Genomic DNA, 13,442 nt, shown 5'->3' with positions numbered 1-13,442 from the left:
TCTTGCCCAGCAGGGTCACTGGTGTTTTCTACCAAGGGCCAATTTAGAACTTTCCATAGGGGGATTTGTGGCTTGACTAATTCTATTTAGATTTCACAGAACATAACCCAGATTCCCCCTCAAATTACAGGACTATTTCCAAACTGAATAGTTGCTCTGGGGATATAGACAGTCAGGTTCCTGCTGTCCCTGCACAGGTCAAGTTATAACATAATGGCCACACATTGTAGAAAATGGTGGAGAAGGCAACGTGAATCTTTTGAGGGTGATATTTCTCCTTTACAACTGGGTTATGCCTTCTTTTGGAGCTGATCATTGACCTACATTATTTGTGACGTGCAGATTCTCTATTTATCATATCTTTACTTTTAAAGGGTAAGTCATGTGTTTTTTTAGGCCTTTTGTTCTTTTAAGCCAGAATGTGGGTAGATGACTATAAAGTTCATTAGGTATTATGTGGAGCTTTTCAGAGAACTTTATAATCATTCTGATTAATTTGTAATTTCCAGGAAGACTAAAAAATATTCCACAGACTAATAATTCTGAAAGAAGAAAAAAAATTGTCTCTAAAATTGAAATTATTAAGTGACCTAGTTGCATCAGCTTGCCTTCCTTCCTCCATCTTATTTTTTACCTTTCTACGATCTGAGGTGCGAGCTGGAAGAATGAAGCTTGTGGTGAGATGTTCACCACACCACCCAGTGTGGGCAGAGTCAGAACACGAGCACAGGCACACGCCAGGCGCAGGCGCTGAGCACTCAGCATCCGAACCGCTTTAATCCGTAGGAAGGCCAGTGGCCTTACGCTGGTGAAGAGAAGTCTAAAGGCTAAAGAAACCTGACATTCAAGAAAGAAAACTCCCGTGGCTGTTCATTTGTGGAACAAGAAGCTACTTCTTTATTGGTAAGTTTTTATTTCATCCTGGGATTTAGGAAACATTGTATCCCTGTTGTCTTAACTGTTTAATGCTTTGAAGATAAAAGAAAATTGCGAACATTTATGGTATGAAGCCAGACACTGATTGTCACTTAGACCACTTAGCCACGCCGCGGGGAGAGAAGGGGAGACACTAACTTTTGCTGAGTCTGTGATGTGCTGTTCACTGTTCTAGAGACATCACCTGTCTAAGTAATGACAGGTGACGTAAGTAATCTTATGCTATTCTAAGTAATTCTAAGTAATCTTATGTTATGTTATGTTATGTAATTCTAAGTAATCTTATGTTATGTTATGTTACGTAATTCCAACCGCAGTCCTGAGAGCAGCTGTGGTTAAAGAGTTAGAGACATGAAGTTACACCATCCGTGGGTAATGTGGAGGGAATCGAGTCGCTTCAAGTCGCCTGTGCCCTGCTGATGGTGACTGGCACTTGTGAAAGGACCGTTGGAACAGTGGCAAAGAACCTGATAAACCACGGCTGCCTTTGAAAGAGCCATCACGCACGTGAGCCATGACTGTGAAGAAGAAACGCACACTCTACAAACCAAAACCAGGCACAGTCTCCTTAACTTACCATTTGTGAACATGCTGGGCTGCACCCCTGTGCCCCCGTGTACGGAATGAGAGGTGCTGGTGGATCTAAATGTGGATGAAGCATGGGGGGGGGCAGGTGAGCGGCTGTGTGAAGGGGGATAGGAACTGACCTGGAGCGCCGGGCGGTGCGCTAGGTGAGGAGGACAGGGCAGGAGCGAGTCCCACGTAGACGAAGAGGAGAGCCACAGGGCGCTGACAGACGGGGGCGATGGGCTGGGAGGAAGGGCTGGGGCAGCCTGGGGCCGGCTCAGCAGAAGGTACAGATCCGCGTGTAGACGCACATCCACACGTGGACGTACTCCCGGCTCTGGTTCGGGAGAATGGACGAGGCTGCTTTCACGGGAAGAAGTTCTCATGATAAAATCATCTTTCAAGTGAAAGTGACAAATGGGTGGCAGTGAGTTTCACTGTGTTGTGGGTTCATGTATGTATGCCATTTAAAAAATACTGTTACTCCATTAATATGACAATACTGGAGGCATTTGCTTTAATCTTGCCTTATGTCTTCTCTTACTAAACATCCTAAGCCTCCTGAGCCCTCGCTTACCTGGAGGTCAACATCAACCCTCTAAGACAACTTGAGAAAGAGGAAATGAACACAAAAAGAGACTCTTGCAGCCAAAATAGATACCGCAAAGCCCATCCCCTCTCCCAGGGGAGACCCTCAGGTGCACATTCAGATGTACCGACTCTTATTTTAGGTGAGGTTCTGATAAGTAGGGCTGTTTGGTTTCCCAGCCCAGAGCTTATAGAAGCAAAAAAGTTTCAAGTGGGAAGGTCACTCCTGGAATCAGACGCCGGGAGGAACGAGGCAGGAAAGAGGACGGGGTGGGATGGGAACACCCCAAAATACAGAGAGGCCAACTCGGTATACCTCAGTCTGGGGCCATGTAACGCACAAGCAAATAGCCCTCAGTATCTGAGCGACTTCTGCTTGGAATTTGGTGCTTTCCTGCAGAGGAGAAAAGCTCACGTCCGCGGTGGTGACCACAAAGGCATCAAAGGCAGGGCTGGACAACGGCGATTTTATTAGAAGATGCGTTTGAGCCAGAATTGCATCAACCAGGTCTCAAATTTTAAAATACTTAAAACTGCAGACAATCAACCTCAGTTGAAAGTTAATTCAGAATTACCTTCCCCCAGGACAAGGTGAATTAGACATTGACAAGTTCCTCTGTCAAGTACACTCAGCATCCAGCGAGCTCTTCATGATGGCCGGGCGAGGTCTTAGGATCTAAAGAGGATTCCATATCAGAGAAGACTGATATCTGTGAAATGCACTCCATTTTGCTTTGCACAACTTCTTCTGTTTGGGGCGTAGAGTGAGGAGTTGGATGCATGAAAAAAGAGAAAAGGGAACAAGGAAAGGATGAAGCTGTGAAGGAGGGGGCGGTCTGAGCAGAAGGTAAGGAGTGAAATGAAGGGGAAGTGCTAAGACGGTGCGCAAGGCCGCCGAGGGGGAGGCGCCGCCGCCCAGGACCAGGGCTCGCCCTCAGCCCTTGGCCGGGGGCCGCTAGGACCGGGGTGCGGCCAGGCCTCTGCACTTCCCTCCTCAGCCTCCTTGTGAATGGAGTTGTAAGGACTTCGTCCTCCCCGTGCTCTGTCTCCCTCCTCATCATACCGGCCACCTGAAATTCTGGGGTGAAGGGAGGAGAGCCCCAAGTTAGCGCACCCCCCAGTCTTTCCTGCTCACGCGTGGCCTCCTGGGCAGCAGCTGCCCCAGCGGTGTTAAGAACTGCAGGCCCGCTCGCTCAGAGTCTGGAGAGGGGCTTCAGACCCTCACTCTGTCTGCGCACTCGGAACCCCTCCCCTGCCCCATCTAGGCAGAGGAATCCTCAATCCAACGGCTGGTTACTGTTTCAGAGGCGGCGGCGGCAGCTCCTGCTGTTATGTTGTTACGTTTCTCTCCCCAGCCATCTTAGTAGCTGCTGATGTGATGGCCAGGGAAGCAGCGGGGCTGCTGTCACGTTGTCATGACCTCGTCCTTTCTCATTTCTGTAGCACCTTTATAAGTCAGCCTGGCTGTTCCCGTTAGACAGAATGAAAACAGAGGCCCGAATCTGGGTCACTGAGGCATGCAGTGAATCCGTGGAGGCCCCAGGCCCTTTGCTTGGCTGCCTTCCCTCCCATGCACAGAGAGTTAGGGACTGGGGCAGAGATGTCTTTACGGGTTCAGGGAAGGAGGCTATAGATTTTACTTGTGGGTTTATCTAACATCAACATTATTTGATTGGAGGTCCCCAACATAAAAGGATGTGTGCCTTTCAGATTTGTTTCTGGCCGATAAACAGAGGTTTTAGGAAACTAAAAGCCACTGTCTTGTATGTAAAATTAAATGAAAATGCAATAAAATAGCTTAGTCTTCTTTGGCTTTTTTGTCACTTTTAGCCTTTTCAGATTCTGTAAAATAGGCTGAAGTGATTTGCGTAACTCCTCCCATGTGTTCTGGTTAGGGGTGGGCGTCCTCTCTCCAGACCTGAGGTGGAGGGACTTGCTGGCCTCCTATGGGGTGTCTGCCGGGGACCGGCCCCAGTGCCCTTCCTGTCCTCCTTCTTGATTTGGTAGAACAGGTGGAAAGGGGGCCTTTCTGCTGTCCCCACTCTGTGATCTAATCCTGTCTATTCTGGTAAAATTAGTCATGCCCTCGTTGGAGAGTTTTGTGATATTTTTAAAGTAAGTCTGAGAAAAGCCAGTCCCACTGGAAGTTAGTTTTAATGCTACTTAGAGCTCTTTCATTGACTGTAATAATCTCACTCTGGTTTTCCTGTTCTGAGCCGGGAGTCGTGTCCAACAATTCCTTTCACCGTTTACTGTAACTGATTTGAAGCAAAATAGCATGTTCACTGTTCTGGAAACTGATGGAAAAAGTTGTGAATATGGGAGCAGTGAGACAATGAAGATTATCAGGAAATATCTAGAAGGTGTAATTTTTCCAGAAGTGAACATTAGTGATATCTGCAACAGTTACTACAATTAGTCTTTTTACAGTTCTCAGAGATTGTTTCATTGTACAACCAATGTATCTCATTATCAAACACATGGAGAGCACAAAGACTTAGAAACAAAATTATATTTCTTATATTTCTAGCCCCCCCCAAGCAACCATAGTTATCATTTCAATATATTTCTTCCCACACCCCTCCCCACACCCTTCCCCCACACAGTCTCCCCCACACCCCATCACTCCTTCCTCCCAGCTTTTCCCTCCTTCCACCACCTCCCAGAGCTTCCTTTTTTAGATCGGGTTAATCTTTTTTGTTTAACCCCCTTTCCTCTGGCACACGAGGTAACAGAACCTTTCTCTCCACAGCATGTCTGGGGAAATCAGCGGGAGGAGGGCACACACTCCATGGCTGGGCAGCCTGGGTATCTCAAAATCCCTCCTTCCTCCCGGCTGAAACCACCTCCTTCCACCCTCATGTCTTTTGGCCCACATCCTCCTTTTGGCCCACATCCTCCTTTTGGCACAGTGGAGAATAAGGCCGTTCCTTTTCCTTGCTGGCTTTCTTCACACACTGAAGGCGGCATCTTCCCTGAGGTCCCCTCTCGACCCCCTCCTTCCTGGCGTGTGCTGGTTCCAGGCCCCTTCACCTCCCTACTCACGCTCTGCCCTCACCATGGCCGAGTAGAAGGGCTCCTCGCCCCCGGTCCTCAGTGCCGTGACTTCTATTAGATCCTGGTCTGCCCAGGACAGCCGTGGTCTCAGCCCTGAGGTTTCCGCATTCTGGGAGACCAGGACGGTTGGCCACCCTAATCCTGGCAGCCCACGAGGCGAAGGGGGGGCGGTGCTGGGCGGGTGATGCTGGCGTGAAGCGTTGGCTCCCGTCTCTGTGGCGTGAGGGCTGACTCCCCTCCCCCTGCTGGTCCAGCAGGGGCCACCAGCGCCTCTGTACTCCTGGGCTGTGCCTGAGGCTGAGCGGCAAAGCCTGGAGTCAGGAGACCGGCGCTTTGGGGGTTGAGATGGGGACTGTGCAGGAGGCAATCTCTGTTCCCACATCACAGCTAAAACCGGGTGTGGGCCGGGGGTGTGGAGTGGGGGTCAGCAGTGGTGTCTGCTCGCTCCCAGGGCTCAAAAAATAAAACCTCACTTGTGCCTGCTGCCCTCCATAACGCCATTCTACTTCTTTGAGTCTTACTGCCAGGTTTTTGTTTTTGTTTTAGTTTTAGTTTTTATTTATGCATTTTTAAATTGAAGTCTAGGTGATTTACAATGTTGTGTTAGTTTCTGCTGTGCAGCAAAGTGATTCAGTTATACGTATATATTCTTTTTTATATTGTTTTCTATTATGGTTTATTACAAGATACTGAATATAGATCCCTGTGCTATACAGTAGGAACTTGTTGTTTACCACTGCCAATTAAAAAATTTTTTTTTCTACATCTGTGGTCTCTATTTCCTGAGACCACACTATCGTCTTAGATCCTTATGGTAAAGCTTTCACTTGAACATTCATACTGAAAGCTTATCTTCCAAGAGCACTGTAAATACTAGCAATTAAATCCAAAGGTCAGTTTCAGCCCTCAGAGTCTCTACTCCGCAGGTTTTTCTTCAAGCACTTTTCTCCCTCGCTCCAATAACACTGTATTAATTTCAAGTGACCTGTTCTTCTGGCCACTTCTTTTCTGTCTTTTTTCCTCACTTCAATCCGTTCTCCTGCTTCCTGTGCTTAAGTGCAGGCTCCCAGAGCTTTCATCTGCATCTCTGAGTTCAGTTACAGCCTCCTGCGCATAACTCTCCCTACATCTCATGCTAGAGCTCCTCTTTAGGACAGAAGGAGAAGGAGGAGGGGCGGGGGGGGGAGGGGTTGGAGGAAGAGAGGGAGGAGGGGGAGGGGAGGGGAAGGAGGGGGGAGAGGCCAGCTGTGGGGGTGTGTACCAAACATGCGGGAGACCTGCACTTCCCGTGTCTCTAATCTTCACCTGAAGCCTTCACAAATCTCTCCGCTTCATTTTATTGATGAGGAGACGGACACCCAGGGATTAATTTCAAAAATGGCCAACACGTGGCTGACCCAGATCTAAAGTCAAGACTCTCCAGTTACACAGTAGTTCAGTCCCCTCACACTCCATGTACCTTAAATGAATCTCATTTCCTTCCCCTTATGTCAGCTTCTATACCTTCTCTGGTTAGAACTATGTTAGAAACTTAGAAATAAGTTTCCAGTTCTGATTTCCCTATTTCTGTTGAGGTGGAAAATCTGACATCATTTTAATTCCTTCTTCCTCTTGCTTTTTACTGATTTTTCAAAACATCATTTCTTCTTCACGTTTATCCCAGCAACGCATAAACTTCAGGGTCAGATGACATGGCTTTGCGTCTTGGCTCCTCAAGTTATGAGATGCGTGAACTTGAGGAAGTTGCTCTATTTCTGAGTTTCGGTTTGACAGCACCAGCACCCTCTAGGCTTCTCGTGCAGATGAACAGAGCAGGGCGAGGGGAACGCCGAGACGCCTGGCTGTGAGCCATCAGCCCTGCCAGTCGCTCTTGGGCTCTGGGCTGCCTCCCTCCTGGACGGCTCCCTGTCTACGTCGGTGCTGGGAACTTGCTCCCCGTCACTCCACAGCTCACAGAACGCCCCCATCTTTGCGCTGTCACTGAGACCAAGTCCCAGCTCTTCGGCCAGCCTTCCTCGACTTCCCACTGCAGCTCAGCCCCTCCACTGCTCCGCAGGCTGGTCCAGGACGGGGCTTTCCTGCCACCACGCCTTTGCCCTGCTGCTTGCCCCCCGCCCCCTGCCTACCTGGCCAGTGGGTCAGCTCTCCCGGCTGAGCTCTGGCCCCTTCGCCACAGGCACGGCGCTCTATGCCTCCTTAAGCTGTTCCCGTTCTCAGTGCCGTGAAGCATCACTCACAGCCTTGCGCTCACTGCCTGAAATGTCATGTGTTTGTGCCTCACCTTTGCAACTGTGGAAGTCCCTTAAAGGGAGGAAATAAATCACATACTTTAACGCGTCTCTCTATGTAGTGCAGAGCACAGGGTAGCTATCTGAAAGTTTAATTTACAGCAGGCAAAGGCGATCGGTGCGCCCCTGACTCTCTAGCAGTACAATGTTCAGGCTGGATCGTTTAGCGTGTAGAATGGAAAAGAGTATCAAACTGTGCAGGCCCAAAGCTACAGCATGTGCCCTGAACACGAAGGCTGTGCAACCCGAAATCTTTGTCAGTTCCAAAATACAAGGGGTCAGCATGGTTGATAATTCCCTCTATAAAATGCACTTTTGTCCCTCCTGGGGAATTTGCTGGCAGAATTTGATGAATAGCGTTTCCGTATTTCTATATGGAGGAAAAGCTACCAAGCCAAACCACAAGGCTCAGACCTAAGCCGCTGCTGGATGAGATATTCTGTTTTTAAAGTTGCCCGGCTTCATCTCTCCAACAGCATCGCTGGCTTAGATTTCTTATTCCCCCCCACTTCTAGCACCTCTTCTAACTGTTGGCCTTCTTGGGGAGGATATTTTTTAAACAAAGAAAGTCCGTTTTAGTTTTGATTTTTGTTACTTGTAACACATCTCGTTACTTCAGAAGAGGCTTAGAGCTCAAGCTGAAGAGGAGAGAACGGCGCCCGTTACTCATTGCTGCTCAGCAAACGACCTCCAACTGTGGTGGCTCAAAACAACGATTTATTATCCCCTCTCAAGGCTCTGGGGTTGGCGGGGCTCAGCTGAGTGGTTCTCAGGAGGGGCCTGTCATGCAGCTACAGTCAGAGGGTGGCTGGGACCCGAGTGGTCGGAAGGCGCCGTGGGGCTGGCTGTTGTGTGGGGTCTCAGCAGGAGCTCTCCGCACACTGCCCACACGTGGCCTCTCTGCAGAGTCTGGGCTTCTCAGTCCAGCACAGAGGCTGGGTTCCAAAGGAGGCACAGCCCAGTGGGGAGCTGCAGGGCTCCTGTGACCCAGCCTCAGGAATCCCGGATCACTGCTTCTGACATAACTATTGGTCAAGCAAGTCAGCAAGGCCAATCCGGACCGAAGAAGAGGGAAATAGATTTTACCTCTTGACACGTGAGCCGCATGCTTGTTTTAGAAGAAAAGGCATTGAAGCTGGCGGTCTCCAAAGACTATCTAGCACACGAAATGGACATCTCGTTAAGATACAGGTAACACCGACATCAGCTGGGTTCATTTTCCAGGTCCCCGAGATCCCAACACTCCAGCCACCAAACCAAGACTCAAGTGTGTCCCTCAGAAACCCTGCAAACCACCATCTGCTGGGCCTGCACAGTGGCCGGCAAATATCAGACACAGGAACTGTTAATCAGTGAGGGCTGAGGTCCTCTGAAATGCCAAACGCAATCAGCTTCATCCGCCACAAGCCCATCAGCAGATACTGGTCATCCGGCTGTCATGCATCTTTGGAAATTATCCACAAAGTTGAAAATGTATGAAATCCTTGTTATGGGCCTTCCCTGGTGGCGCAGTGGTTAAGAATCCACCTGCCAATGCAGGGGACACGGGTTCGAGCCCTGGTCCGGGAAGATCCCACATGCCGCGGAGCAACTAAGCCCATGCGCCACAGCTACTGAGCCCACGTGCCTAGAGCCCGTGTTCCAAAATAAGAGAAGCCACCGCAATAAGCCCACGCACCACAACAAAGAGTAGCCCCCGCTTGCTGCAACTAGAGAAAGCCCACGCACAGCAATGAAGACCCAACACAGCCAAAAATAAAATAAATAAATTAAAATAAATAAAGAATTAAAAAAAAAAACCTTGTTGTCCCTTAAAGGAACATTCAGTATCATCTGTGAGGAAGTCCATGTGATTGAAAAACTTTATGAAATTGTTGCCTAAAATCACTTTAACTTTTATAATGAAAACATGTGTTTGTTCATAATGTACACACATTTCTCAAGTTCCTATTTTTCCTTTTAAATTCTTCTTCCTTCTTAGGGGAACCCACTTGTATTCTCTGCTGTGCTTGTGTGCCCAAGACTCCCTTTCCTTCTAATTAAACAGGGACCTGCAGCTGGAGGAGGTGCCTTTCCACAGCCCAGGGGTGAACCCCGGCAGTTAAGATGAGGGGTCCCCGGGAAGCCCAGAACTACACACGAGTATCACAGCCAGCCTCACCGCAAAGTGTAAAGCACTTCCGACTTGGCCGGGATATTAATTTGCCAAACTGTCCCTGGACTTTGTTCTGAATGAATTTTTCGCGCCTACGGCCAGACTTTCAGACTGGAAACTGTTTATATAAAATGCATCCCCGTATTGTGTACTTCTTGCTTTTTGCATCCCTCACAGTGTCATGCAAATGAGCAGCGTCTTATCTAAATGGGGTGAGAGCTCCCAGGACCTTTAACATGGGACATTTCCTAGAGAGAGAAAACAAAATGGGTCTGAGCTTCCCAAGGATGACATACAGTTTGGATTTTACTTTGAAGTACAGAAGGAGTACTGGGGCAAAGGACATCTGAGGACCACACAGGCCCCGAGTCCCACAGAGGAGCAGCCGCGGGGACCGGGTGGGAAGGCCAGAGGCCCAGGGCTGGAGCTGCTCAGAGGCCAGGGCCAAATCCTCTGCGGATTCTCCTCCCTCTGGGGGCAGAGAAGTCGTGTGAGGGGCGGTGGTCCCTCCTGGGGGTGTCTCCCGCTCCGGCCTCTGCCCTCTTCTGGCAGGCGGGCCAGCATTGGTGCCGAAGCGCGTGGCTCCAGGAAGGGAGCAACGATGGAGCCTCCTGGCCCGTCCTGTGGCCTCACAGTGTCGCTTTCCTCAACAGGCTGAATTCTACTCACTGTTCTGTCTTGGTCCTCAACAAAGTCAAGCATCTGTTTTTCTTGCTTTAGGCAGGCCAGTTCTAAGGTGATAATGAGCTGCAAAAGGGTTTACCTTCCCACCTTCTTGCTAAACAAGACCATCAAAGGGGATTTCAGAAGGAACGGGCAGAAAAGGTGTGTGCGTGACACCCGTGCCCCCAGCTCCCGAGGTGGCCCGTGTTTTCCTCTGCCAGGAGCCTGGGGCCTGGTAGGCAGCCCTTCCAGCAGCTTCTACCCGAAGCAAGAAGCAGAACCTCGGAGGAGGTGGTGGGCGGTGATGGGGAGCAGGGGATGTGACGAGCAGCAGTGGGAAGGGCAGAAAAGACACACTCCCTTGCTCTCCATCCAGAGATCAGCGGCCCAGGTCAGCCACCCCGAGGGATGTCACGTGGGGGGCTCTTTTCAAACAGAGGAAAGGATGGGACACCCGTGTCAATGCAGAATCGTAAGCTCCATCCGAGAAAAACAAGTCAGGACTTGGAAAGAAGCGAATGACATTCAAAAGGATCATTGTGAGGGAGGGAATGGGACTATTGCAACATCGGGACCCTGGGATCAGAGGTCGGCAAGCATCTCAAAGTCAGACAGCAAAAGGCTTTTCTTCTGTAGGGTCGGGGAAGGAGACAGGGATGAACAGAAACTTTGCAGGGAAATGACCCACAGTGGCCAGGAAGAGGGTCCCGCCGTGCTCTGACGATTCCCGAGAGAAGCTGACAAGGGGACAGGTCCGCGTTTCAGTGCTGCTCAGACTTGGGGACAAGCCGCGTTCTGGGGTCTGTAGGAAGGAGAGACCCCTGACTAACTCTTAGTCAAGACAAAGCAGAGGGTGGGCCGTGGGCAGCTTGCTCAACCCAGGAAGAGAAAGGAAGCTAAAGAGAAAGGAGGAGGGAACATGTCAGTCAACCTGGTCTTGCTTTTAATTGATCTTTGCTTAAAACTTTGCTGTAAATCTTTTTATAAAACTATTTCCTGGGACTTCCCTGGTGGTGCAGTGGTTAAGAATCCACCTGCCAATGCAGGGGACACAGGTTCGAGCCCTGGTCCGGGAAGATCCCACATGCCACGGAGCAACTGAGCCCGTGAGCCACAACTACTGAGCCTGCGCTCTAGAGCCCGCAAGCCACAACTATTGAGCCCGCATGCCACAACTACTGATGCCCGTGTGCCTAGAGCCCGTGCTCTGCAACAAGAGAAGCCACCACAATGAGAAGCCCTCACACCACAACGAAGAGTAGCCCCCGCTCGCCGCAAGCAGAGAAAGCCCGCGCGCGGTGACGAAGACCCAACGCAGTCAAAAATGAATAAATAAATTTATAAGAAAAAATAAATAAATAAAAAAAACTATTTCCTGAGACTTGAATCACAACAACACACTACATCATGGTGAACACTTTTATGATTCCAGAATTCTTTTTCTTTTATTTTTCTGTCATTTTTTTAAAAAATCACTTGCACCCAAAAATGAGGTCTCCAAATGACCCATCAATTGCTTTTCCTTCCATCAACTGCTATACCTAATGACAGGGGACTTGTTAGATCTGTCACCTGCCATCTCATAAAGATCAAGTGCCCAGCTTTTTAGCGCCTCACATTTTTCTTTTTTTTAAGTTGAGAGATAATTGACATATAACATTATATTGGTTTCAAGTGTACAACATAATGATTGGATATTTACATGTATTGTGAAATGAACAAGTCTAGTTAATATCCATCACCACGCATGGTGTTTTTGATCCCAAGTGATACAATAGTAATACTTGTGTTTTTTATCCCCCCAAAAAACTAGTGTTTATTGAGTAGCTACCCCACTCCAGGCGCTGTCCTACCAGCGTCACATGAACTGAGGCTGCTGTCCTCCGTGACAGTCTGAGGCTGCCCCGTCATGGTCTTTATTGTACCGAGGAGGGAATGAGGGGTGCAGAAGGTCAGTACCTCCCTGTGGTGCACAGCTTTTGGGGTGAACAGAGGCAGGGGGCTCCAGAGGCTGCATCACTAACCACAATGCTCACACGGCCCTTTCTAAATACTTCTCAGTCTTTCCAGGCAGCCCACAAAGTGCCCTTGCTCCCAGAGGTAACTGACCAGGAGACGGAGTGAGTGTTGCAGCACAGACTCGTGGCCACACCTTGAAGGGCAGCTCAGAGTCCTTCTTCTGGGAGATAACGGCACCCAGGTCCCTCCCCTCTCAGCAACTTTACCACCAGCTCCAGGGAGTCATATGATTATTTTATAACCTACAGGATATAGATGGCTAACCATCTGTATTTGGGCAAATAGGCGTTCCTTTTACATAGGAAGTGGTAATTCAGCGATTTGCTTTTGGTTAATTCTGGTCTCTCACTGCTTTTTTCTTAATGATCATTAGAAAGTGCATCTGGTTAAGAGAATCACACTGGTGCTGTGCGTTCCTGGGGTGTCATGAGGGGCGTGTAACCGAACTGGGCACTTTGGATCACGGCGTTTCTCAAGGTGAGCCCTGCTAAGCCCCCTCGACTCCTTTTAAAAGTGTATTATTTTCTTCTCTGATACCCACATCTAAGGAATATTAGACATGGAACTGCTTTACTCTTAAGAATTCCAGAATGCTGGCATGTTGCCTGTGTTTACACTTAGTAAAACATTCTCACTTTCACACATACAGTGTCCTAATAGTTTTAGGAATAGTACTGTGTGTTCAAGAAGCTCGCTTTCCCTCTAAATGTACTGGAAGTGATTTCATTCTAATTGCCTCGAACTGGAGCTTGGGCGATGGTTCGGGCATTGCTTCATAGGGGAAAAGTCCGGGGGGCACCTGTCTGGAGAGCAATTCTTTATTTAAATAAGTACATAAAGAGTTTGCAGAGCTAAAACCTGAGCTAAAATAATGTTTTGGCAGCCATGCAATAGGTGATTTATGCACTGAAAGATGATGAGTGAGAACCTCGAATAGCTGGAGATTGATTGCGAAGGAGCTTTTCAGGCAGTCATTTAAGAGAAATTGATTGGGTGGAAATTTTTATGAGACTCAGTGAAATACAGGAAAAGCTCTGATAATGGCTGCAAATGCCACAATGATTGTGGAGTGAGTGTCTCATGACCATAAAAGAATGCGCAGTGGTCTTTAAAAGCGTCTGCCGTAGGTTCCATCCAAAGCCCATGGAGTTGCAGAAAATAGCTATTGC

The 13,442-nt window shown here is 48.9% G+C and overlaps 1 protein-coding gene across 22 annotated transcripts in view; it reads left to right on the top strand.

Moving 5' to 3' along the window:
- The window catches only part of CCR6 (C-C motif chemokine receptor 6), an 80,963-nt gene that overhangs the window by 54,022 nt on the left and 13,499 nt on the right, over positions 1 to 13,442 (top strand). For 11 of the 22 annotated variants that reach the window (XM_082475618.1, XM_082475619.1, XM_082475628.1 and 8 more), the window contains 2 exons: positions 651 to 2,938; positions 12,068 to 12,750. In XM_082475618.1, the coding sequence (XP_082331744.1) occupies positions 12,636 to 12,750 (115 nt within the window). In that variant the 5' untranslated portion in view covers positions 651 to 2,938; positions 12,068 to 12,635. Of the gene's footprint in view, positions 1 to 650; positions 2,939 to 12,067; positions 12,751 to 13,442 lie in introns of those variants that run through there. The other 11 variants (XM_082475616.1, XM_082475614.1, XM_082475632.1 and 8 more) reach the window with 11 other exon arrangements.

The sequence above is a fragment of the Balaenoptera physalus genome (assembly GCF_965194825.1).
Source record: "Balaenoptera physalus genome assembly, chromosome: 9".
Lineage (NCBI taxonomy): Eukaryota > Metazoa > Chordata > Mammalia > Artiodactyla > Balaenopteridae > Balaenoptera > Balaenoptera physalus.
Note: the sequence above shows the minus strand (reverse complement) of the source record. Positions and strands in the feature narration are given on the sequence as shown.